This window comes from Sminthopsis crassicaudata, chromosome 4, assembly GCF_048593235.1.
Source record: "Sminthopsis crassicaudata isolate SCR6 chromosome 4, ASM4859323v1, whole genome shotgun sequence".
Lineage (NCBI taxonomy): Eukaryota > Metazoa > Chordata > Mammalia > Dasyuromorphia > Dasyuridae > Sminthopsis > Sminthopsis crassicaudata.
Genome location: NC_133620.1, coordinates 69,147,664 through 69,175,481, shown reverse-complemented (window position 1 = coordinate 69,175,481; position 27,818 = coordinate 69,147,664). Strand labels below are relative to the sequence as shown.

Here is a 27,818-nt window from a genome sequence, read left to right as displayed (position 1 = left end):
ACAGAGAGACACACAGAGACAGACACACACACAGAGATAGACAAACACACACAGAGACAGAGAGAGACAAAGAGACAGAGAGAATGGGAATTTCGACCAGCTGCTCACAGCGGGTGGGGAAAAAATGGATAGTTTCTGGAGGGTTTTGGCCGAGGAGCGTCGGTTGAGGGCAGTTTCTAGAAAGTGCTAGACAAGCCCTTGAGTCTGCAGCAGCAGGTCGGGAGGCTGGGTGTGCGGGCACCAGCAGCTGCAGGCCTCTCCGCGGGAGCTCGCCGGCTCCACGGTTCTCGCGTATCGCTGGGCCCCGCTCCGAGGGCACGAAGCCCTCTCCTAGGCGGACTCTGGGTGAATAATTTAGCCTCCATCTCTTTGCTCATCCGGGAAATGGGTTGGATTCTGTGGCCTGAACTTTTCCGCTCTGAATGTGTGACTCTGGATGGAGACTATGGAGTAACGTGTAGACCTGATCGCTCTATTTCCCAGCTAAGACCCCACCCCCCAGGAAGCTTTCCACACGCTTCCCCAGGCTCCCCGTAACTACCCCGGTGGTCTCGCACACGTCCCGCCCTGCGCGCCGCCGCCGCCGCGGTGAGAATGTAGCGCCTCAGAGGCGGGCGGGCTCAGCCGGGGCGGGTGTGTGTACAGCGCGGCACCGCGTTATAATAAAGGGAAGAATGGAGGCGGACAGTAATCACAGACAACCAAAGCGGGGGGGGGGGGGGGGGGGGGAGGCCTTAAGGTCAAGAGAACAAGCACCTAGAAACCTTCCACGGTCTCACCGCACCACAGGAAGCGAGCCGGCACATTTTGCAGCGCTCGGAGCGGCGCTAACAGCCGCAGCCCCGTGACCTTTCCCGCCATCGGGATGCTGCAGAGGGAGGTCAGAGGGCCCTTCCGCGAAGAGAAGAGCTGTGCCAGTGGGGGCACTGTGCAGAAAGCGGCCCCGGGGCCCCAGGGGTGAACCTCGCTCTTGCCCGGCTCCGGTGCGGGAACATCAGCAGGGGGCGGGGTCGCGGGGGGGCCGAGGAGTCAGGCGGAACCTTATTCCCCAATTTGGCGTTTTCCCCGGCGCCACTGAGGCCGCTGCACCGCCACTCGTCAGCCTCATTCCCGCCACCCGAGCAGAGGGGAGGGGGCGGGGTCGCTCCAAACCATTAGGCCTAAACCAGGCCCATTATCTCTTCCTCCCCCTCCCCTACCTCGCTCAAACCCTTTGCTTCTGAGGAAGGAGGGCTGCATCCCGGTATAGCGGGTGGAAGGGCTCGGAACCGAAGCCACCCGGGGAGCCACTACAGGCGCCGAGCAGGTCCAAGCCCAGCTCTCTTGCGCGCGCCTCCTCGCGCTCTCCCTCCTTTCGCGTCGCCCTCTCCCCTCCCCCTGCCCCAGCCTCTACGCTCCCTCCCTCCGAGCGCGCCCCCCTCTTCCTCCGCGCCTCGCCCTCGCTCCCGCCCCTTCCTCCCGCCGTTGGGGAGGTCGGACCCCGAGGATTTGAGAACTTCCTTCTGGCCGTAGTGGGAGAGATCGGGCCCGCGGGGGAGTGAGCGAGGGTGGGCACCGACCTCCCCCGGTCCCCGCCTCACCTCGGGCGCCCCCGAGGACAGTTACTGAAGGGACCAGGCGAAGGGGAGCGAGCGCGGGAGCAGCGCCGGAAGCCCGAGCGGACCCGACCCGACCCCGCTGCGGGCCGACCTCGGCGCACGCCCCGAGCGGGCCCGGGGGCTATGGCTTCCCCCTACCCGGCTCCAGGGACCACGACTGGCGACAGCGGCGGAGAGCTGAGCTCTGGGGACGAGTCTGGGGACGTGGGGGATTCCCCGCCCGGCCTCGAGGGGGAGGCCCCCAGGAACCTGGTGGAGCTCTTTGAGAAGGCGGCGGCTCACCTGCAGGGCCTGGTCCAGGTGGCCAGCAGGGAGCAGCTTCTCTACCTGTACGCCAGGTACAAGCAGGTAACAGGCCGCGCAGCGAGGAGAAGGGGTCAGGGACGGGGTCAAGGGCAGGGTCAGCGCGAGAGGGCATTTCCTCCCTCCCCCCGCGGGCATGCAAACGCACCTACACCTATTCACGTCTCCCCAAGTCATTGTTTTTATCTATGTCTCCCTACCTATAACCTTACCATTAACCTCCTAGATGTACTCCGAGCCTGCTTGGCTCTCCCCGTCTGCTGTTCTGTTTGCCTTTCTAGTTGCTCTCTTCTCTCTATCCATTTCCATACCTACCTAGAATACCTGGCTTTGGCTTCTTCAGGCGCTGGAGGCAGGCTGGTCCTCCTTCAGTGGCCAACCAATAATAGTAATGGCATTTATGTAATGTAGGTTATGTAGACGTTAAATGTGTGTGTATACATACATACATATATATATATATATGTTACAGTGCAAGTACCGGGCTGCAAAACATCCTGGGATCCTGCAAACGTTTTTGGGAGACTTATTTCCATTTTGTAAATAGAAATTAAATGACTTGTTAGTAACACTAGTATTAATGACACAGCTAGTAATAGTAAATAATAGCAATACCTACCATTTATATAGCACTTAATAAGGCCCGGTGCTGTGCTGAGCCTTTATAAGGATTTTCTTATTGCTCCTCACAACCACCGAGGGTGTAGGTGTTATTATGATCCCCATTTTGCATACAAGAAAACTGAGATAAATTGATTTTATATATATATATATAATATCAGTTTATTTGTTTGTTTATTTTTTGCCCAGTCCCACAGCTAGTAAGTGAACTCATTCTATTTAACTCCAGGCCTGGGCCTCTTTTCACCGTGCCCGAGGCAGGATTTTACCTGTTGGTAAATTGAGTAAGCATTTATTAAGTGCCAAGCTATGGGCATATGAAGAAGGACCAAAAGCAGCCCCTGCGCCCTGGGAGTTTACAGTCTAATGGGAGAGGCAGCATGCACACGTTCAAACAGGGACAGAGTGAAGTGGGGATAATTAACCCAGGGAAGGCGCCAGTGTTTGGGGGACTGGGAAGGGTTCAGTCTCCCAACCTTTGAGTAGAATATCTAAGGTCTGTAGGCCTCACTTCTATCATCTGTGAAATCTGGGTGATCATAAAAGTTCTCTCTTTTGTTTGGACAAGAATATCGAGATAGTTAATTGGTAATTGTAAATGAAGAGCTTTGAGATTGTGAGAGAATAATAGTTTTTTTGCAATAAACAAGAAAAATGCTGGACCAAATAAAGGATTACCGCTATTTTTGTTGTACTTTTTAATGTTTGCCTGTCTTTCATTTATTTCTCTTTTGACTAACCATGGTTTCCTGTTAGAATCAGACATTTCAGAATTGGAAAAGAATTTGAGGTCATCATCTAATACAGTCTTCCCATTTTATAGATGAGGAAACTGGAAGGAGACATAGTCAGCATTTATTAAGCTGCTACTATATGCCAGGCATTATGAAAAGCTTTGGGGATACACCAAGAGGTCAGAGACAATTTGTCCCCTCAATTAGATAGCATTCTGTCGGAGGATACTAGGAAATGGGTACAAACAAGTAAGAAATAATTAACTGAGGGAAGGTACTAGACTTAAGAAGGTTGGGAAAGATTTCCTTTAGATGATAGGATTTTAGTTGGGATTTGGAGGAAGTTGGGGAAGCAAGGAGACAGATGAAGAGGGAGAGTATTTCAGGTGTAGGGGACTGGCAGAAAAAATGCTGGAAACTGAAAGATGAGTGTCTTGTTTGTGGAACAGCCAGAAAGCCACATTAAATTGGACAAACCTTAGAGATAGCTTAATTCAAATACTTCATTTGAGAAACGAGGAAATTGAGGCCCTAGCTCAGTGGTCCTCAAACTTTTTAAACTGGGGGCCAGTTCACTGTCCCTCAGACAGTTGGAGGGCTGGACTACAGTAAAAACAAAAACTCACACTCTGTCTCCGCCCCTCAGCCCATTTGCTATAACCGGGTGGGGGGGGGGGCACATAAATGTCCTCAGCAGCCCTCGGGCCGTAGTTTGAGAACCCCTGCCCTAAATGTTAAGTGATTTGTCCAGAGTCACATAAAGCCATCAAAGTTCACGGTGCCAAATGCCCAGTAGGAGAAACATGTTTGGATTTGTTAGTCCTATAGTCAGTGGATCATTTAACATGACTTCAGGTAAATGACTGAAGGAAAGGTTATCTTTCCTGTCAGTCAACAATCTTAAGTACCTGCTTAACTTGGTGGTTAGGATAGTGCTTGACCTCAAATTACTTAGGCCTACTTGTAGAGCAAAAGATAAGCCTATGAAAAGTTAAATATAGGAGTTAAATTACAGTAAAACCTGAATTATCTTAAATCTTTAGAGAAATGTCACTTTTATAAGGTGACTTTTGTTATGTAAATCTTTTAAGACATACTATATACTTAGTTTTTTTTAAAAAATAAGTTTGACATCTTTTTTTAAAACATCATTGTAATTTTCTTCAGTATTACTCCCCCACCCTGAATTATTACTATATAACAAATAATATATATATATATTTACAAATAATATTTTTAAAGAAAAGAAAAAGAAGGGGAAAAATAACAAAAGTGATCAGGATAACAAAAAACCCCTGAAAATAAGAGTAGTATATATTTGTTGACCTCTCACCTCTGTAAAGGAGTGGAGTGGGAATATCTTGTCATATCTATTTTTTTTTTTTTGAGCCATGCTTGCTTGTAACTTTTCAGCTTTCATTTTTAATTTTTTGGGCAGTTTTTTTCCATTCATACTTTTTGTCTTGGTTCTGCTTACTTCACTGAATCCATGTCCATGTAGCTCTTTCCATATTTCTCTACATTCATCACATTTGTTATTTCATACAGTACAATAATTTTCTTTGCATTCATGAAACATGATTTGTTTAGCCACATTTTTATTTGATGGCTTGTCTATCTTAGGCAAATGGGCATTTTCTGGAAGGTCTTTATTTTGAAAATCAGTTATTGTGCTGCATTAAAGATGCAACAGTAGATACAGGTGCACAAACTAGGTTTTATGAGCACCAGTTACTACCATGGGACTGAACTTGAAGTTTTGGTTGGGCTTGAGGGGAAGGCTCTGATCCTAGCTTGCTTTTTTTGGTCATTTGCCCTTTTTTCTAGGAAGAAAGCAGATGCAGCTACACATCATTCTGAATAGTGTAAATACAGCTGCTTTTCTATAAAATCAAATAGTGACAGAAAGGCAAAAGAAAGCATCTCTAGAAGTCTTCACTGTTGCTTCCAGTAAGTGTTTGATTTAGCAGTACATTGTCATGACTCAGTCACTTAACTAAATAGACCTCACTTTCCTTGTAAGATCAGATGACTTCAGAGTGGAAAGAGATCCTTAAGATTTTCCAGATAATGGAAGCTGAAGTCGAGTGGCTTGGAGGATTCAGATCCAGGTCCTTTGACTTCTCTAATTCCCATAATGGAAAAACATTTTATTGTTTCTATATAATTTTTTCTTTCTTTTTTTTTTTTTTTTTTGCTGAGGCATTTGAGGTTGTGACTTGCCCAAGGTCACACAGCCAGGAAGTGTTAAGTATCTGAGACCAGATTTGAACCCAGGTCCTTCTAACTTAAGGGCTGGTGCTTTATTCACTACACCAACTAGCTGCCCCTGTTTTCATATCATTTCAAGAATTTTTATTCTAAAGCCTACAAAACTAATTACTATCAGAAGCATATCACTTCTGGCATATGAAGAACATATATAGTGATATCCTATACAATGATGGGATTTTAGATCTGGAAAGGTCTTCATTTACAGTTAAGGTAGCCTTAAGCCCCAATTTTCACCATCCCATTCTGCCTAGATTCCTATCCTGGAATTAAACAAAGAAATCCCCCTCCCCTTTTTAAAAAAATCAGTAACTTTATCCTTTCCTAATAGAAAAAAGTAGAGCCTAGAACCAATCCACTTCTGGTGGATGGGGATGAAGATGACTAAACCAGAGAACTAAATTTGGTTATCAACTTAATCCAGTTCCTTAAGAAGAGTCTTTTTGTCTTGGACTCATTAATTATCTTTCCAAAGATCTTTTCCCTAAGGGTCTGGAAAAGATTTTGGAGAAAAATATTCCTTAATATTTTAGTTTTATTACAAAATTTTCTCCCACATGTGGAAGAGGGATTTGCTTTCTTCTGTGTGGCTTTGGAGGACAGAATCGGGAGTAATCCATGGAAATTCTAGGGGCAAGTTTGTCTTGATAGCAGGAAAATTTCCACCCCAGTTGCCCCCAAGTGGAATCAGCTGCTATATTTGTGCTCAATAGTTTTTAAATAGAGGCTGGATGACCACAACAGAGGCCTTTCATCTAGCTTTTGAGGTCTCTTCCAGACACTAAGCACATCTTTCCATCCCTGTGTGGATATTAACTGAATCTTATCAAATCATTTTTTTCCTCATTCTTTGTTTCATTGTGACTGTTAGTTGGACATTGCTTTAAACAGAGCTCACTTGAGTTATAGGAAAAGTTTAAATGTCATTTTCACTCTCTGAAATTGTTTTTAAATTTTTAAAGAGTTCAGTCAAAATAGAGTGAAATTTACTTTTTCTATAATTAGTATAAAAACAGCTTAAGTGTCTTTATTTTGTTTAAACCACTTGACTTAGGAGGCACTTTTCTAAAGCAAATAACTGGGTTTAGAGCTTAGTTTAAATCTCAGCAGTGCTAGGCTTTGTTGTGACCATGAGAACACTGAAATGTCGCTGAGGTTTAGTTTCTCATCTGTAAAATGAGGGAGTTGGTCTAGTGAGCTTCTAAGGTCCCTTCCAACTCTAAATCTATGATCCTATGAACTGCTAGGAAACTGCTTCCTTGGTATCTATCAAAGTAGAAACTGGCAAGCATTAACCAAATGGTGAGGCTCAGTGGATAGGGTTGGACTTGTCAGGAATATTTGAGTTTGAATTTTGCTTCAGATACTAGAGACTGGACAAGTCATCTATCTATGCCTCAATTTTTATCTGTAAATAGGATAATAGTACTACTCTCACAGGGTTATTGTGAGGATCAGGTAATGTGTAAAGTGTTTTGCACACCTACATAAAACATGTATATGTATTTGTGTGTACATATGCACATGCACATCTATATGCACATGACATAACATATGTAATAAATGCTAGCTACCCTGATAATGTTTTACTCAATTGTATAAAACTGTTGAGGGGATAGACTTTTCAGCTACAAATCCTCTGAAAAAAGTCACCACCTTCTGAAGTAGCATGACTTATTAACTCTTTTTCATCAACCATATTTAGATTTCTGAGTCTTTAATACTATATTTTAGTTTTAAAAATGCCCATATTTCTGAGGAGAAATTAGTGCACTCTTTTTTACTTTTTTAATGATTTCTGAGGTCAAAGATAGAGTATCCTTTTTCATTGAAAACCATATGAAATAAGACAGATGACTGGTAATTTATTTACAAATAAAAACAATACCGTAAGTTCTAATAAATTGATTTTAGACTTTACCATCGTGGTTTAGTCCTAAAAAAGACAATGGCAATAAGACTTAAATAAGAATAATAGTCACAGCTACTAAATTACTTTGGCTACCAAGTGATAACCTTAGGTTTTTTAAAAGTTGATATCAAAACTGCTAATAAAGTTCATACTCTTGCAGGTCTTGCCCAGTTGGAAATGCTTTAAATTGGGACTGGCCTGGTAATGGAGGACCAGCATAGCTAAGTTTGAGAAATTCCTCACCAAGTTTCCTCTAGAGTGATGAATTTTAAGGACACAGTGATTAGCAAAAAAATTCTACAGAGATTTGAAGGCACTGTGCCCTACTTTAATGAAATATTTTACATTGACAAAATCAGGAATTCTTGAGTGGGAAGTACTAATAGTAATCATTATTAACAAATCATTTGTAACAAACTACTTTCCTTACAATAATTATCTTACTTTTGAAGGGATTGAGTCCTCCAGAGGGAGGATGCATCTCTTAAGAACCCACAAGTGGAAAGCTTGAGCCCAGGTTTTTTCATTCTAAATCCAAGACTTTCCATTGTTTTTTATCTGCCTGATTTGTTAAATAAGAGAGTAGAGAAGCCAAAAGAGGAATAGAAGAGTTGTAAACCAATTAAAAAATTGTAATCCAGTGATTATGGAGAATTTGCAATATCTGCTATTATTGATATTAAAAATGTCAGCTTTCCACATAAAAGCAGGTTTAAGCTCTCATTATTTGCAGTGATATCACATCCCTTTGCTACAAATTCTCATCTGTCTAATCTGCTTAATTTAGTCATTAGCTTTTTATTCTTTTTCTTAATGTGACAGCATTCATAATTTTTAAGGTCTGACTATAATGACGGATGTTCTGGTCAATGTTTAATAACTAGCTTTCTCCCCCCTAAAATATATGCAGGATACATCTTTAAGTTTAGTCTACAATATTAACATTTGTTGCTAATTTCTGAACTTGTTCCAGCATAACATAACCCCTAACAATGTTATTTCTATGAAACATTAACATTTTGAACTAGTAGTGTCTGAACCATAAGCAAGTTAGTAGAATGTAGATGTTTAGAATCTAGTACTTTTTTTTTTTTTTTTTAAACTGTTAGGGACTCTTAGTATACCAAAAGCCTGTTTAACCAAATCAGTTATTAACTTGGGAAACAAAAAAGCATTCAAAACCAGTATTACATCTATGGCTGACTCAGCAAATATCTAATGATGATATCTGGTACCGACTTAAATGGTAAGTAGTACCAAACAGGTACAGGTACTAATTTGCATTGGTATACTTAATTTAGATATGAAGTCAGATAAGTAGTGCATTTCCCCTAAACTAGTAGTTTGCAGGTAAAGATAAAATACTATAGGTTATCTAACTGAGAATAATTTTGTATACAGAATAGAATGAAATAAATGAACTTGTATTTATTTCTTGAAAGATTCTGAGGTTGGCTATGTATTTTCCATCAAAATTGGAAATTATTATACTGATAGTTATACTACATACTAAAGATGACTTGGTCTCCAAAATACATTTTGTTTAAAATTCCTTAATAGCAAATTAATGGATTAACAAATCTCTAACAGATAAAGTTCTTTTATGAGGTCATCTTTATTTCAAAACAAAACATATACAATGAACTCTTAAAAATCATGTCATGTAGAGCTGTCAAAAACGTCTCAGTATTTAGTTTCTTTTTGTCTCAGCTGAACTGAAGCTAAGTAAGACTGTCTTATATAAGATAGTCTTATTGCCTTATTTATCTGTCTTCTATTGAAACATTCCTTCCATCCCTGGAGATCCTCTTTCTGTCGATCCCTTCCTTATGTTAGATGGGTCGTTGACCTTCTGCTCCCCTGTCAAAACAAGGAAGAAAATTGAAGCCAGAGAAAGTAAAACTAGTTGCCTAAAGGCATTTGTAAGATCATGAAGAAAAGGGACCATAACCCAGTCTACTTTTCTCTTCCCAGTTCTAGGGACCAATTACACTATAAGTGGGACTCATTTATACTGGTGTTAATTCCCCCAGGTGTTTATATTATTATTATTTTTCCTAATGTTGAATGAAAAGTCTTTGCCTTTATTAAAGGAATTTAGGAAAGGTTATGGGAAGATATTTTGGTATACTAGAAAGGCCTCTGAAACTGTTCTATACCAAATTGTCCATTCATCCTTAGTCTCCTTTCTGGTAATACTGTCAGAATTATAGTACCTGAAAATATTGAGAGAAAGAAAATCTGTCCCTTTCTATAACAGATTCTGGGACTTAGATTATGCCTTAGTTCTTTTCTTTCTAGACTTATGTCTTGTCCTTTTGTGTATGTGTGTGTGTGTGCATGCGCGCGTAAAGCTTTCCTTCCCCTTACAATAACCCTATTCTTGTCCTACCTTATCTCAAGATTCTCAGATACATATTTTATATTTTCTGGTATATTTGAAGTTATTTTAAATTTTGGGTTTTATTATTATTTCATATTATTTCTATATCTAGTTATTAAGATTTCTACAAAGAAGTCTTACCATTGGGATTTGTTTAATATATTATCCTACATATAAATCAATAATTATAAAGAGTAAGAATGTTATGCATTTAAAGATTTCTAAAGGATTATTTCTTTTAGAAATAACACTAAAATTTTCTTACAACTAAGTATTTTCTTAATTATAGTAATTAAATATATATAATTCACTTGCAGTGAGAAAAAATATTTCTCAGGTATTTAAATAAATAAAATATTGGTATTTTTTTTTCCCTCTAGGTCAAAGTTGGAAATTGTAATACACCTAAACCAAGCTTCTTTGATTTTGAGGGGAAACAAAAATGGTAAGACAGAATTTTTGGAATTTCTATTTGATCTTGTTAAAAAATATTTTAGGTCTATAGGAATTAAGAAGTAATGAGCAGATTAGAATATTAATCTTGGATTAATCTCTCTCAGTTCTAATGACATTCAGAAAGTTTGCAGAGAGATTAAAAGAATCCGCTTTTATCTAAGGTTCTTATGTCTATGAGTCTGATAGATAGGCAGGCTTTGATTTACTGTGCCTTTCATAGGAATGTCCTCCTTGGTCTCAGCCAGGTGGTAGGTCACAAATACTGATTTTCCCTGTATGCTACTGCTACTGCTTAGGATTTTCCTTCTATTATCCTTTCCTATTTTTCCCTAGTGTCAGGTAAGATGGATGAAGATTTCAGTAGCAAGATAGGGAAAAGGAAGAAAAAAAGAAGGGAAGGGAAATCTTCTTGGTTATTTTCCCTCTACTCATGCATTGCTACTAGTGATTTTGTTGGTAGTATACCAGAATGTCACTGTCTTCAGGATTTATCCTATTTCTGTCTTCAAAGGCTCCCCACTCCTCCATCTCCATAGTACCTAATGGAAAACTTCAAATAGCAACAGACCACCTCTAACTTTTGTAGTACTTTATGCTCACATATATATATATATATATGTGTGTGTGTGTGTGTGTGTGTATATATATATATACACACACACACACACACATTGTTTATCTTATCATTTTTCTTTTTAGTAGTGAGATGCAAGAAAAATGATTGTTTTTCTCTTATTAATAATCAACTATTAAATTAAAATAAAGGTTTTTCTTTCCTGTATCTTCACTTAGAAACCACCTTCTGTATATTATTCAGCCAGTCTCTGAAGGACATTGTTGATAGATGAGATTGCCCAAATACTGAGTATGTGCTTCTCTGGCTTGAGTGCAATGCCATTTTCCACTAGAAGGCGATACAAATAATCCAGTCTAGGTGATTTCTTGCATTTAGGATATAAGCTCCTGTCCTTGGAAACTACATTAGAATTTCGGGTGACCCAACTTAATCTGGGGAAAACTAACAGGAAGGGTCTGAGTAAAGATGAATTCTTTTGTCCAGATTGCTGGAGGTGACTGAGTCTCATGATCAGGTCATGTTCTCAGCAGGAGCTAAAGATGTTTTGCCCACCTCTTCATTAATATGTTCTCCCCCTCATTGCTTGTTAGTCGATCAGAGTTGATTTCTATCCTCTGGGGCATTCTCATTTCTAAAGGCTTTTACAGTTGAAGGAGGGAGATGGTCTTTTGGTTGCCAAAAGGAACCACTGACCTCAATTTATTATCTACTAACCTATTTAATAAATTGATTATTAATTACCCAGAAACTCTGTCTCCCTGAAGTTTCATTTTCCATAGCTAGAAAGAAGAGTGGCCTGAGATTTAATCTCCCCTCTTCCCTTCAGAGACATTGTATGGAATAATTACCATATTATTTCTGTTTTAACTCAAGCATTTTGTTCTTTGAGCTCAATTTTAAGATGCTAGAGATCCTAGACAGAATTAATCTGTCATTTGTGTGATATTGTTACTAAGAAAGCTAAAGAAGCCTGAGGGTGCATTAAGAGACACAGAGTACCTGGGAGTTTGGAGGGCCTAGACCCACTAGGCTTTTGGTCAGACTATATCTGGAAATAGTATTCAGTTGTAAGTACCAAACTTCAGGAAGGACATTGATAAGCTGAGGATTATTTAAAAGACAGTAACCAATATAGTGAAGAATCTTGAAATCATTCCCCATGTGAATAAGTTGAAGGATTTAAGAGACACATAGATATAATATTTTAAATTTTTTGAAAGATTGTTTTGTTCAGTTGCAGAGGATAGCACTAGGTGTAACGAGTGGCATGATGTAAGAAAAAACGCCAAAATGGTATGAACTTTTCCAAACCCCGTATGGGGTTTGTTGAATGAAAATTAATTTTTGGATATGGCCTGGATTAAATGACTTATGAGGTACTTTCCAATTTTTCAGAGTTATAAGATGTCAGTCAGATGTTGGACTATTGTATCTGCTGGCCCAGGGATCTAACTACCATGTATCCATGTATTATGGGGGGGAAACTTTTGTGGGGGGAAAAAAGGGAAGTTTCCGGTTGAATTTTTTAAAAATTCATTTGCAACATAACTAATTTTTTTTGTAAGTTTGTTCAGTATTTGTTTATCTGATCGATTCTTTCAGTCAGTCTGAAAAATGATAGTTTGAATTAATTTCTGTAACTCTAAACTTTTGATTTAAATCAGTATGGATCATTTCAATTAGTTTTTTAGTAGTTCAGTAACAGTTTTCAGTGGTTCTCAAAATGGGGTCTGGGGATTCTGGGAGTCTTTCAGACCATTTTAGAGGGAATGTGAGATCAAAATTATTTTCATAGTAATACTAAGATATTTTAATATTGTATGTGGTAAATATTAGTAGTTATAAACATATTAACATTATAGGGAATCCTCTTCTTGAGGGTTCTTGAGACCTAAAAGGTTGAGAAACATTGCATTAGGTCATTCTGGATATTTCTTCTTTATTATAGGGAGGCATGGAAGGCACTTGGCGATTCAAGTCCTAGCCAAGCAATGCAGGAATATATTGCGATGGTTAAAAAATTGGATCCAAATTGGAATCCTCAGGTAAGACTTTAACAATTTAAGCAGCTATTATTTTGTTGGTATAGGTAACCCCTTCATACCATTTTATAACTCACATGGTGCTGAAGAATAACCATGGCCAAACATTTATTATCTTGTGGTCAATCTGTTTGAGGCTTTTAAAATTTAGCACAGATAGTTCTTGGACAAAGAGACAAAGAAGTTGTCCCTAAGTCTGCACATGAAATTTTTCTCATCTCCTAGACCTTGCAGTACTTCCAAATCTTACTTTCTGTCAACTTAGCTTTTGAGAGAATTTAGGGTCTTCTTTTTATCATATTCAGGAATGGAAGTAGAGCATTTATGGGGCTAATAACACATATTCTGAAATTTTACTGAATACATAGTTAATGTTCTCTCTCTCTCTCTGGCTCTATTTCTCTGTCTCTGTCTCTTTCTTTCTATCTTTCTGTCTCTGATGCTCTCTTTGTCTCTGTCACTTTTTCTGTCTCTCTGGCTCTGGCTCTCTGTCTTTCTCTCCCCCCTCCCCCCCTCTCTCTCCACCTCTCTCCTTCTCCCTGTCTCCCAGTGATTAGTGTTAAATGATTGAGATTGGATTTCAACTCAGGTCCTCCTGACTTCGGGGCTGGTGCTGTATCCACTGCATCACCTAACTGCCTCCCCCCCCCCCCCCCTTTTTGGAGCAATTTATAAAACTTAGGATAATGTAATATTATGAGTTCTTTCCTGAGTCACTTATGAAATTACTTAAAAATTGAACTATATTTAAAAATTGATATAACTGTCTGGTATAAGTTTTTTTTGTCCCATATGGAAAAAAACAATATAACAGCTATTGGTGTAAGAATTTTCATGCTTAAATCAAATTTCACTGATTTTTAGATTTAAAATAATAAAAAGCCCTGAAGTTTTTGACACTATTGATTCTAGATATTCTTGCTTTTCTAGATTTTTAAAAACTACTGTCATCTGATACTCCTTCTATCTGTCAGACTGGTCTTTCTTAGTCTTTGCTGCAACTGTCCTTCAAGTCATGTTTCTTAAGCAAAGATATCTCAAAAGGCTTTGTCTCTTCTCCTTCCATGCTACTGGTCATTTCTATGCAGATTATTCTCAGATTTATTTATCCGACCTAACTTCTCTCTTGATCAAGTCTCACATCAGCTCTCTTGGACATTTTGAATTGATGTCCTAGAGATATCTAGGAGGGGCAGGACAGGGAGTGTCCAGAGGTGATGCTGGATGGAGAGCTAAGTCTGCAGTCCACGTGTGACCTCAGATACTTCCTACCTGCGTGACCTTGGGCACATCACTGTGGGCCTGGGAGAAGAAAATGGCAAACCACTCTGCCACTTTTGCCAAGAGAAACCCAGCTGAGGTCCCGAAGAGTCAGATACCTCTGAGAACAGAAGACATCTAAAACTTGGATCCTCGGGAGCAGAAGTCACTCTCTCCCACTCAATGCATTCCTCCTCTGAACCCTGAGATTGCTGTTGATGCCACCATCTTTTTATCCATACCTTGGGCAATCTAAATGGCTTTTTAAACTATTTGCTCTCCCCCCATGTCTTCATTGTATGGCCATTTCTTGTGTTTATATCTTCACATCTCTTGTATATGTATCCTTCACTCATACAAGCCACTATCCTGCTGCAGACCTTATTATCTAGGCCTGGTCAATTGCCCTTGTTATATTTTTTCCAGTCCATTCTCAACTCATCGCCAAAGTGATTTTTCTCGAGTACATGTTACATCCTACTCAGTAAACTCCAGTGGCTCCGTTACCTCCTTGGCAGCTCTTTACAACCCTTCCCATCTTTCCTGTCATACCTTTCCTGACATTCTATCCCTGAAGACTGTGCCTCTTCACTAGCTTGTCTCCCATTTCTGATATGTTCTCCCTTCTGTTTCCTTTAAGAATCAACCCAAATCCCATTTCTACAAAAGTCATTTTCTTTCAGATTACATTTGTACCTGTGTTCATCTTAAATGCACATAGTTCTTTGTGTATTGTCTCCCTTCTTAAAATGTGAGTTCTCTGAGGGCATTTTTGCCTTTCTTTGTCCTCATGAGTAAAACTAATGACTCACGGAGTAGTCTCCCTGTTTGAAGTTGCACTGCCTATTTCCAGTGCTGTATTCTCTTATATTTATTTGTGTGATGATGGCAAATAAGGCATGTTGGATCACTTCATATAAGAGTCACTGTACCCCATTGAGACATTTCGGTTGTGCTTTAAGGTTTGAAAGTACTTTACGTGTTCTCTCATTCCATCCTTGGTAAATTTTATAAGGTAGGTTCTGTTATCTCCATTTTACAGGTGAGGAAACTTATCTGGGAGAGGTTCAGGGGCTTGTCTAGTGTCACACTCCAGTCTAAGCTTGGCTTGAAACTCAGGCTTCAAGTACAGCACTCTCTCTACTGTGTCACTTCTCTGCCTCTCTAACCAGCTTGGTAAACTAGTTAACTTCATAAACTTTCTAATTCTCAGTTTCTTCATTTGTAAAATGGGAGAAAATAATATTTATATTATTTTACTTCATAAGTTTTAGATGATTAAATTATATAATGTAGGTAAAATGCTTTGTAGACTTAAAAAAGGTATTTGTATGAATATCAGTTATTATTTGGACATTCTTATATAGGTTGTTTAAAAAAATATTGTCAGAAGCATTGACAAAATATTCATCTGTCTTCTACTGGATTGTTATTGAAATAGAATCATCCTTGTCCTCTGAGAATTTGCAGTTTAACATACGGAATCCCTGGTCTTTTATTTGGACTCGTATTTAAATACAGTGACCTTCTTAAAAGCGTTTCAAGGCTAAAATGATTCATAGTTTCTGAATTGCCCTCATGAAAATGAGTACAGGTGTTGGGAGGCTGTGGTTTTAAAATATCTTGACATCTGAACTTTGAAATTAACTTTTTATAATAAACCAAAGTACAACCAAAATGAATGAAGAATAAAGAAAGATTTGTGTTCACTTATAACCAGATTATATCCAGATTATCTGGAGAGAGAATATTTTGAATCTTGCAACTTTGATTGGCATCTAAGGCTGCCTGCTTTCTGGAAAATCACTCATCTGAAAATAAAACCACAAGATTATGAAATACAGAAAATTTAAGATTTCTCATGAGAAAAATGCTTAATGGCTTAAAAAAATAATAGGGCTAAAAGATGACATGTATTCAATTTGGTCAGCTATTTCACTTTATCGTGTTTAAAATGATAATTGCCAGAGAAAATATGTATAATTATATTTTCATAACTAAATAGGTCTCTTTAAAACTATCTTGCTTCTAATATTCCATTTTTCTGTGCTTTGTGTGTTAGATATTACTTTTCATGTAAGTTTCCTTTTCTAAGTATTTTTGGGTTTCAGAGTTACAGTTTAAAGGGACTCTGACTATCACAATTCTTATTTAATCTTGTTACCAGTTATGACACAAATGGTCTGTTTTCAAGTCTCACTGAATAAAGCTTAATAATTGATGGGATTTTTTTTTTTAACATAAATAAGTAATTTAAATGAATGTCTGGTTCTCATTAAGTGAAAGAGATTATAATTCAGTGTTTAACCAAGTGTGAAATGAGATTTGTTCCTTTTTTGAAATATTTCAGTCTATTATGCATAAATATTTATTAACATTCTGGCTATGTTCCAGTCATTGTGCTGAATAGACATAGAGGGCACAGGATCAAAGTATGAAAAACATCTTACTTGTAAAGAACTTCTATTCTAGTGGGGAAATAGCTAGATTATATTATACATAGAGAACATAAATATATGAAATTTAGATACATTAGTTAAAATCAGAGTATTTTGAGAAGGTGAGCAGAAGTAGTGGGATTCCAGAGAGGCTTCATGCAGAAGATCCCACTCCAAGTAAGAGAGATATTCTCTCTGCTGAAGGTAAGAGGGGAGCATCTTTCAGGTTCCTGGGGTGTCCCTACACAGCTATAGTAGGGGGAATAATTAAAAGGAGGCCACTTTGACTAGAGTGAAGAGTGCTAGAGTAGGGGGAATGCCCATGGAGACTGTGTATGTAAAGGTGTCCCAGAGAATTACTTTGGACTCTTCATTTTCTTCCAGATTTTTCTCTTTATACCAAATATGTTCCTTGGTGGCCACAAGAGGGAGCTAAGTTCATAAAACTATGGATAAAATAAATTTCAGTAAAAAATAGGTTCTGCCTTATTCTTCATAATTTGGCTTACTTAATTTAAAAGCAAAATAAAAACAAAAAACTCCTCAAAACTTTTGTATTTAGGATCTTCAGATTATTCTTTTAATATCTTTTCCTGCATTACCTTGTTACCCTAATTTTTTGTAGTCACTGATTCTTTTGTAATTGTAATGGGTAGTAACACTTCATATTCGCAGAGAACTGAGAATAGGGTTGATGTCCCTTGGTTTTTGAAATGGGAAATCTAGAATTGGAATTCAGCAAATCTTTCATTTTTCTATCTTTTTAATTTAAAATATCTTTATCATGCTATCACCAATAAGCATGCATATTTCTATTCAGAGGACAAGTATCTGAAACCATAAGTCTTTGTTACATGCAATTTTTTAAAAAGTATATTAAGTTTAACAAGGTAGTTATAAAATTGCCTTGACTTGTGATCTCCTTTGAATTTCTTTTTATTCTTTGTACTTTTACATTCTATTGATACTTTTTTTGGGGGGACAGGGGAGGCATTTCTATCACTATACCTTAGCTTCCTTTTCCCTTCTATGGGGCCTTCCTTGTAATAAGTATAGTCAGGTAAAACAACTCAAAAAATTCAAAATCCCTATCTTTTGTGAAGAGCTGGGTAGGATGATTCATCAGTATTCTGAAATTATAATAGCCCATTATATTGATTAGAAGTTTACAGTTTTTTAAAGTTTACACCATTTGTACTGTGTTGGTTCTGCCCTTTTTTGCTTTATATCAGTTTATATAGGCCTTCCCAATTTTTTACGAATTTCCTGTTCATTGTATCTTCCATTACACTAATATACTACAATTCTCATGATGTAATAATATTCCATTTCAGTCATTTGGCACAGTTAATTTACAATACTAATTTGTAGACTTCAACTTTATTTCCATGGCTACAATAAGTGTGTTTACAGCAAATTTTGTTTGTTTTTGTTAGTATTTAGTATTTTATTTTTCCTCAATTACATGTAAAACAGTTTTTAGCATTTGTTTTTAAAACGGGTGAATTCCAGATTCTCTCCCTTCCTTTTTCATTTTGGGATCTCTTTTAGGAAGTGATTGGTTGATACTTTCAATTCTATTTTACTCTCTGGTTCTAGAATATCAGGAAAATTTTCCTTGATAAATTCTTGAAAGATGATATTTAGGCTCTTTTTTGGATTATGACTTTCAGATAGACCAAAATACACCTAAATCTATTTTTCAAGGCCTGAGAGGGCTTGGGAACTAATGAATCTGTAGCAGCAGAGCCAGTGGCTTCCAGAGGCCCCAGACGACAAATGGTAAGGGGGCTGGCCAGCTGGTCAGAAGGAGATCACGGGGGTCTCTTTGATAGCACTGAGGCCAGGATTCTCTGTTGCTTTGCTTTGTCGTGTCAATTGTGTTTCCAATTAGGTATTTCACATTGTTATCTATTTTTTAATTCTTTTAGTTTTGTTTTGTTGTTGTTTTTTTACATTTTCATAAGGTCATTAGCTTCCATTTGCTCAATTCTAAATTTTAAGGAATTATTTTCCTAGGCAAGATATTGTATTTCCTTTTCTGTTTGGCCAACTTTGATTTTTAAGGTATTAATCTCTTCCCTGGCTGTTTATATTTCTTTTGCATCTCTGTCATTTCTCATTCTAATTTTTCCTCTCTCTTACTTGATTTTCAGAATCTGTATTCCATGGCCTGAGATCATTTTTTTGGTTTTTCTTAGAGGCTTTGAATATAGGAGCTGCTTCTTCTGAATGTATTTTGATCTTCCTAGTCACCACGGTAATTTTGTAGTCAGAATCTTTTTCTTCTGTTTGTTCATTTTCTCAGTCTATTACTGAGCTTTTAAATCTTTGTTAAAGTAGGTCTCCTGGTTACAGGGCACAGGGTGCAATGTCCCAAGTTTCAGGGATTTTGTGCAGGAATTTTCAGAGATTCTTCTGGGGAACCTATAAGTTTTCAGTTCTTCCAAGGTGATATGATCCAAGGAGAAGTGTTTTTACTATTCTCCTGGACTGTGCTCTAGCCTGTGAATGACGATAAGCACTCTTTTTTTGTCCAGGAACTGTGAGGAGAGTTCCCACTCCACTGTGGCCATAAGTTTTAGTTTAGTGGTGGTCATCATCTTGGAACAAAGCCAAAGATCTATGTCCTGGATCTGAGTATAAGCAAAGCAACAGAATTCTGCCTCAGTGCTATCAAAGAAACTCCTGTGATCTCCTTCTGACCAGCTGTCCAGCCCCCTTACTATTTGTTGGCTGGGGCCTCTGGAAGCCACTGGCTCTGCTGCTCCACATTCATTAGCTCCCAAGGCCTGTTGCTGGCTTTTGGGGCTGGGCCCTGTACTGGACTGCACTCCACTCTCACTACAGTGCGACAGACCTTTCTTGCTGATTTTCTAAGTCTTTGAATGAAAAATTGTTTTATTCTATCTTTTTGTAGATGCTGACACTTTAAAATTTGCTTCCATAGGGATTGTTGTGGAAAGATTAGTGGCCCCTTTTCTGTTTGAATTTAACACCACTGGATTATAGCATTCCAAATGAGGCCAGAAATACAATTGTGATCCTTGTATAGATTGGTTATATTTGTTTATAGCCACAGACTATGCCTCTTACAGCAAATGATTAGTCAAAAGTAACTATCAGACAGTAAACTTTTAGGCCGTATTTTCAATATATACTTCAAAACTATGAATAATGTCATTTTAATTTTTGATAAAAATCTAAAGAGTTGGAGTATTAGGTGTATGTAGCAGTACAAATCACCACCTTTATTAGCAAAGCATCTTAAACTACTTCTCTTCCTGTTGTGGAAAGTAGCACTACAATATTTAGCACAGTAGGTGACTAGAGATTTACCATCTAAAAAGTGAATTCCTTAAAGTTAATTAAATTTTTAAAAACTAATCTATATAATCTGAATCAATTTTCCTCTATTCTTCCTGAGTAAGTTATTGCTTGTGTTGGTACAACATACAATAGCCTCTCTCTCTCATTGGTGACTGAAAAAGATGCCCTGCTCAATTGTCAGTTAATTTAAATCTTCACTGTTTGTTAATGGTAGTTTTTCTTTCTAAAGCATTCCTTTAGTCATATTACTTCCCTCCTTGAAAACCTTTTAATAATCTCCATTGCCTATTAGCAAGGGCTTATTTCTTTAGTTAGCATGTAGATATTGGGTAACTTGGCCCCACCCTATATTTTCAAGCTTATCTCTCACTCCTTCAAAAAATCACTTAATTTCCAGGTAAGAAAATCCAAATGATACATCAAGAACATTTTAACTCTATTTCTATACCTTTACTCATGTTTTTATTTCTCCCTCCCCCTTATTTCTCTTACTTTAATCACTTTCCAACTGCTAAGCATTTTTTTTTTCTTGGTGAGCCAAATCCTGGTGTGCCCAGGGCCACACAACTACTGAGATTACACTGACTAAATATTTATTGAATGACTGAAAATGTACTTGTAATAATTGTACCTTTTTGGATCTAATAGTCATCAAAATGATGCATTTTATCAAAGATCACATTTTCTAATTTTTGAATCTGTTTACTTCTGTCTACCTTTTTCAGATTTTTCTTATAACTAAGAAGTTATAACATAAGAAGTTTGCAGACTCTACGGAATAAATTTTCAGGTCCAAGAGCTATATATGCTGGATCCTGCATATGCAGTTTCTGTATTCCTGCAATTTGCTTATGATTATTCCTGCAACAGATTCAGAGTGAGCTAAGTGGGTTCCGTACTCTTGATACAGGAATATACTTTTAAAGTCACTGTTAGACTTGACCGCAGAATTGGGCCTTTGATGTACCAGTTATACCAAAAGAAAAGTAAATCATCTTAGATATTATTTTTAGATAATAGACATCTTTTATCACATCAACAATAAAAGCATGAAAGCAAATTCATATAAATTAAAATTAAAAATCTGTTTAGGGAACCACAAGCCATTGGTTTTCACCTCTTCTGGTTTTGACTTGTGTGACTAAGACTGTCTTGGTGCCTGCTGGACGCTAGAGGTCAGTATTTGCCTGCCTAGCTCCTGGGAGTCAAGGTAACTTGAGTAGTTGGGAAGCAGAGGGCCACAGACAGAGTCAGGTTAGGAGTTAATGGTTTTAAGTGCATTTACAAATTAAAGTATCCAATAGGAAAATATTTTTGAAAAATTTGAAGAAATAAAAAGTTTAAAAGATGTTTTGTTTTGATTTTTTACCTCTGCTATGACTTTACCTGCGTTTTTCTCTAGTCTCAACCCAGTAGTCATTTCAACTTGCTTGACATGTAGTAGGTGCTTAATATATGGTTGTTGATGATTTGATTTTTTACTAGCAGTTTTAAGCACTTGAGACCATGGCCACAACACTCCTGAGTACAGCCTGAACCAGATTAAAATATAATTGGGAAATATTTGACAAAATAAAAATACAATACAACGTAGCTTTATATTTTATGTTTTATTTTTTAAAAGTCTGTGCTGTAGGCAAGAGTTGTGGCCTCATTTTTAATTTGAGTTTGATACCAGTGCTTTATAATGCTGTTTGCTCTCAAATTCTTTGCTTCCTTGTTTTTTCTCATATTGTTGGCTTGGCCTACCTCAATCCTGGATTCTTCTCACCATCTGTCCCTTTTGCTCCTACAAATGGGCTTCTAACTTTCATGTTAACTCAACCTCACTGATGGCTTCACTGCAATAAAGCAGTCTTTTTATTCCTTCATAATTGATTTGCTGCCTCCTTTCCTACAGAAGCTATTTCAAACTTTCTTTTCACTTCTCAAGCTTGCCACAATCTCTTTTTACTTCTTTATCTCAGCTTAGGACCTAGCTTCTTACTTTACTGAGAAAATTAAGGCCATTCTCTTCTCCCATCTACTTCATTTAAAATTCCTGACATCTCCCATTTTTATTCTCCTTTCCTGCAGTTTCTGACAAAGAGGTGGCCTTGTCTTTGCCAAGGCCAGCTTCTCTTTTTATTATTCAGCAGATTACATCTTCAGTCATCTCTTCTCTCAATATTCTATCAATTCTTCCTCTAGTAGTTTTAGATATGCTCAACTCTCTCCTGTTCTTAAATTTTTTTTAAAAAACCTATACAAGATCCTATCAACTCTTTGGGCTAATATCTTATGTTTTTCCCCTCTTTTTCTGCCAAGCTCTTTGAAAAAAGTGCCTCTCTGTACAGCTTTTTACTTCTTGAATTGTTCTCTCCTCAACCCTTTGCATTCTGGCTTCTAGCCTCATGATTCCACTGAAATGGTTTTTTTTCATCCCAGTGATTTTTTAAATTTTTATTTGCCCCATCTGAAGGTCTTTTCTCATTCTTCATCCTATCTGCTGCATTTTACATACAACCATTTACTCTAGGCTATTCTCCCCACACTGTATGTTTGTGACACTAGTCTTTCCTTGTTTTTCTCCTTGGGAGATTGCTGTACAGTCTTCTCTGGTTCATTGTCCATATCATGTACCCCAAGTATTTATGTTCTCCCAAAGTTCTGCCTTAGACCTTCTTTTAGTCTTCATATTCTTGGTGACTTTATTTCTTTCTATATGTTTTGATGTACAATTATTTATTTTCAAAAAATGACCTTGGGGAAAGAATCCTTGTACTTGTTTGTGAACTCCAGGAGAGCAGACACTGTGTCTCAGTGCTCTATGTCCCTCAAGGCATGGCAGATCATCCAGCCAAAGTAGGAATTTAATAAATCTTTTCTGGCTGGTGCTGTCTCTGAGGACTGGTGGTAAAGAGTGAAGCAAAGAAAGCAGCTTTTGCCTCAGAAAAGGCGTGCCAAGGCTAGTAACCGGGAGAAGAAAGCAGAGAAAGCAGGTCCCAAGCCCACTGGGGCCATGGTGATCTGGGCCTTTTGAGATATAGCCCTATGTGTGTCTTTGTATCCAGGCCCACTCTTTCCCCTGACTGCAGTACCATTTGTCTGTTGGACACTTTCAAGACATTCAGTCTGAGAAACTCCTCAAATTTATCATGTCCAAAGCTCCCTTCTACCCTTTATTTACATTGAGGGCCCATCCTCTAGCCTTCTGTTCATTATCCTCTACTCCTCACTCTTCCTTAACCCACCCTGACAATTAGCTGCTAACTCTCAACCTGAATTTCAGCTGCCAGCAGATCTCTAAATCTCTCTCCCCTCTGCCCTGCCTTAGAGCCTCACCTTCCTAAGTGGGCTCCTGGCCTCCCAGATAAGGCTCTGCGGCTCTCCTTAGGGCTTCAGTGCCATCCAGTAGCCTCTGGTGAATGCTTGGCCTTCACTGTTTGACTTCTGGTTGTCTTTTCGGCCCCATAGAAGATAATCCCCTCTCCTACAGGCTCTGACAGAACTGGGCTGACTGCCTCTGCTTCTTCCCCTCCAGTTGCCCTTCCTCCTCCCCTCTGGCTCAGTGACTTTGTCTGACTTTCACTTTGAATCTCCTCCCCACCCCCCCACCCCCAACCTCCTGCATGGAGTCTTGCCTGATGCCCCTTCTAATCCTGCCTGATAGTGAACTTTATATTTAGAGAGAGACACCTTTACACCTATCTGTGTTTATGTACACACAGTGTATATACATATACCTGTGCTTATTAATCTTCTCCATTAGAACATAAACTCCCTGAGAGCAGGATTTTTTTTTCCTTTCTATTTGTGTAATTCATGCTTTGGCAGCCAGCCTGAAACATAGGAGGGCTTAATAAATATTTTTTGGTTGATTATTTGTGTACCCAGACTTTAATTCTGAATTCAATACAAAAGAAGAATTTGTGACCAGGCATCTGCGGCAGGTAGTGTAAGGAACTTTAGAGATGTCCAACCTGTTCTTTTTGCAAGTGGGGAAATTGAGGGCCATTGAGATTCCATGATTTCTCTAAGGTTCTCCTAGCTAAATAAGAAGATATAGGACATGAGCCTAGGCCTTCTGGCTCCCAAGCATTGAGTCTGTTTCTGCTGAGTGGCACTCATTCCAGTGTTGGTTGTTCTACTCTATTCCCTAAGTATAGTAAAGTGTTTACCAATGCTGAACCTCTAGGGTCTTTTTTCAGAATTTCCTGGATTGAATTTGTTATTTAATGCAAAGTTTAAAACAACTTATTTAGAAGGAAATTTGATATGTCCCTTTAACAATCTATAGCTTTTCATTGACTTCAATGCAACATTTAGGCAAGTCAGTCTGTATTTTCTAAGAGCATATTTATTAGTACTTTAATTCTGTCAGAAATATCAAAAGATTTGATGTAGTTTTCCCATTCTAACACATATACTACCGCACTATAATATTTCACACGAAAAAAATACCTGCAAATGTGGTAACTTTTATTTTAACTCGAGGAAAGAAAAATTGTTTATATTGTATCAAACTTAGTTTTTCAGGTACTTCCCTTATTGAAATTACCTGTTTTCAGGAAATTTGTCTAATTTTCCATTTCCAGTGTAGTAGATTTCACAAAAAAAAAAAGGTATAAATGTGTATAACTTAGTCATATTTTATTTGCATGAAATTGAGTGATGAAGCTTATATGAAATGTCTTGTGAACATCCAGGTATATGACATCGTTCATTTAAAAATCATCAGATTTTTAGTGCTGTGTGGCTGAAGATTTGGCTTATGACAAGAACTTTCTTCTGGGACTCATCTTTTTGCATATTAAAAAGTCATTCTAAAACCAAAACCTCTTTTACTTTTTAACCTACTCTAGCTTGGTGATTTTGTGACTTAGGTAAGAAATATAAAACATCTCTTTTCAGATAACTTTGTAGTGACATTTCATACTATTTGCAATCTAGCATTATTTATTTCTTACATTTCTCACTGAATGAAAGTAACTGTTAGAAAAACCATTTAGTTAATTAGAAATTTTGCTAGAAATAGTATTTTTTCATGTTTCCCTCTTCTGCCTCGCATGTATTTTGAAGCAGTTAATTCCAGAGTAACTTTGGGAAGACTTTCTAATCTTTTGAAAAACATAAAAAGATTGCTTTTGTTAGTTATAAAATGTACAAAAGGAAGGAAAACTTTTAACTTCAGAATTCTAATTATAATATTCTGTTTTAAGAATGAATGAATGTAGGTTGAACCTAATATCTCACTCATAGGCAATTATCATTCTTATATTATCAGGCATGAGGTTATAGGGAATAATTTAATCTTTGAAATATAAATAATATTTAAGGTTAAAAAATATAACTCAGGTCTTTTAGGACTTAACAATTTTTCAGGACTAAGTTGAAGTGCATTGGGAGTTTATTATCTCATTTAGATTCCCAAGATTATAATTATGTGCTGCTTACTAATAATGATGAAGCTGATTGGATGATTAGGGAATTACACATTTATAAAGAAAACCAAATAATGTTTTAAAATTGTATTCTGATGTTTTATGAACTAATCTGTTTTTTGTGTCTCAGAGTATTGTTTTCTGTAATTGATAATTTAATATTTATCCTTTCCTTTCTATTTTTGGTGTTTGGGAATTTTTATTTTTCATTTATAGCTAGAACTTTTAAAAAAAGATAAAGAAAGGTCCTTTATTTGGTATTAAAAATTAGATTTTTTGACCATGAAGTTGCTAAATAGTTTTGAATATTCTTTTATTAACTATATATTTTTTATTGCATCATCTTTATGAACTCGAGAATTCTCTAGGATACGGGTTACAATATATAATTGTTGTGAATCATAAGACATTCTAGAGCCTATCATATTAGTGTTTGACACTCTCTCCTAGTCCCTAAAGTCTATTTGGATTATAAAACTAATGATGGTTACATTAATTTATCCTTTGAGATTCAATTCAATTAAGATTTATTAAGCTGCTTCAGGATACACTGCCTAGCTTTGAAATAGTGCTCTGATCCCACTGAGATCTTCTAATAATAATGATTAATAGTAGATTTCTTCTGAGAACTTTGAAATGTAATTTCAACAGAAAGTAAACTCTGTATATTCTGCCATTTATTTGAAAAAATTGTTTCCTCTGTAATTACAGTGCTGAAGGTAAACTCATGAAATTTTTCCAGTTAATTTTGAGTTTATTAGTAAAGTGTTTTCTTTTAGAATATATGTTGTAGCATAATAAAATAATTGCATGCCAGACACTGTAATAAGAGCTAGAATTCCAAGACAGAAATGAGTCTGTTCCTCCCTTACAAGGAACTTAACCTCTTGTTAGTCAGACAGACACATGTATATATATGTATATATATGTCAAGGGAGTTTGGGGAAGAAGGGAACCAGCATCTGAACAGGGCAGGTTAGGAAAGCCAGTGTGCAGAAATAAGTTATTTTTGAAGGAAATGAGTAATAATAATGTCAGAGGAAGGGATTGATGTAGTTTCTGTTGTTATGTTAGAAGGTTAGGGTAGTATGGAGGTATTTGAAATTGCCATCTGGAAATGCAAATTAAAACATTTCTGAGATATACCACCTCACACCTATTAAACTGGTTAAGATGACAGAAAAAAAATGTTAATGTTGGAAGGGATGTGGGAAAACTGGGATACTAATGCATTGTTGGTGGAATTGTGAAAAGATCCACCTAGTGAAAACCATTAATTGGGGAATAGCTGAACAAATTGTGGTATATGAATATAATGGGATACTATTGTTCTGTAAGAAGGGATGAAAAGCTGGTTTTCAGAAAAACTTGGGAAGACTTAACATGAACTGATGGTGAGTGATATGAGTTGAACCTGGAGAAGATTGCACACAGTAACAGCAACATTGTGTAGATGATGGACTTTGTATTGCTGAGAAGAGCTAAGTCTATCAATGTTCTAAGACCGTGCCAAAAGACTGGAATATACCATCTGCATCCAGAGAAACAACTTTGGAAACAATGCAGATTGAAACATAGTATTTCCATTTTTAAAAATCTTTCTTGTGAGCGGAAAGGGACCTGTATGTGCCAAAATGTTTGTGGCAGCTCTTTTTGTTGTACCTAGAAACTGGAAGTTGAATGGATGCCCATCAATTGGAGAATGGTTGGGTAAATTATGGTATATGAAGGTTATGGAATATTATTGCTCTGTAAGAAATGACCAGCAGGAGGAATACAGAGAGGCTTGGAGAGACTTACATCAACTGATGCTGAGTGAAATGAATAGAACCAGAAGATCGCTGTACACTTCAATGCTGTATGAAGATATATTCTGATGGAAGTGGATATCTTCAACCTAAAGAAGATCCAACTCACTTCCAGTTGATCAATGATGGCCAGAAATAACTACACCCAGAGATGGAACACTGGGAAGTGAATTGTAAATTGTTAGCACTACTGTCTATCTACCCAGGTTACTTATACCTTCGGAATCTAATACTTAATGTGCAACAAGAAAATGGTATTTACACACATATATTGTATCTAGGTTATATTGTAACACATGTAAAATGTATGGGATTACCTGTCATCGGGGGGGAGGGAGTGGAGGGAGGGAGGAGATAATTTTGGAAAAATGAATACAAGGGATAATATTATAAAAAAAAATCTTTCTTGTGTTTTTTTCTTTTGTTCTGATTCTTCTTTCATAATATGACTAATGTGGAAATATGTTGAACATGATTGTACATGTATAATCTATGTCAGATTGCATGCTTTTTTGGAGAAGGGGGAGGGAATAGAGGGAAGGAGAAAAATTTCGAACTCAAAAGTCTTAGAAAAATGAATGTTGAGAACTATTTTTACATGTAATTGGGGGGAAAAACCCTTTTAAATGAGGGGGGGGAAGACAGAATGTCTCATGCTTAAA

At 37.6% G+C, this 27,818-nt stretch overlaps 1 protein-coding gene across 1 annotated transcript in view; it reads left to right on the top strand.

The window, feature by feature from the left end:
• The first annotated feature begins 708 nt into the window (after nt 1–708).
• Nucleotides 709–27,818, top strand: part of ACBD6 (acyl-CoA binding domain containing 6) — a 195,838-nt gene continuing 168,728 nt past the window's right edge. Inside the window, exons 1-3 of the mRNA XM_074308510.1 lie at nt 709–1,946; nt 10,203–10,267; nt 12,804–12,900. Coding sequence (XP_074164611.1) covers nt 1,722–1,946; nt 10,203–10,267; nt 12,804–12,900 — 387 coding nt within the window. The 5' untranslated portion in view covers nt 709–1,721. The remainder of the gene's footprint in view (nt 1,947–10,202; nt 10,268–12,803; nt 12,901–27,818) is intronic.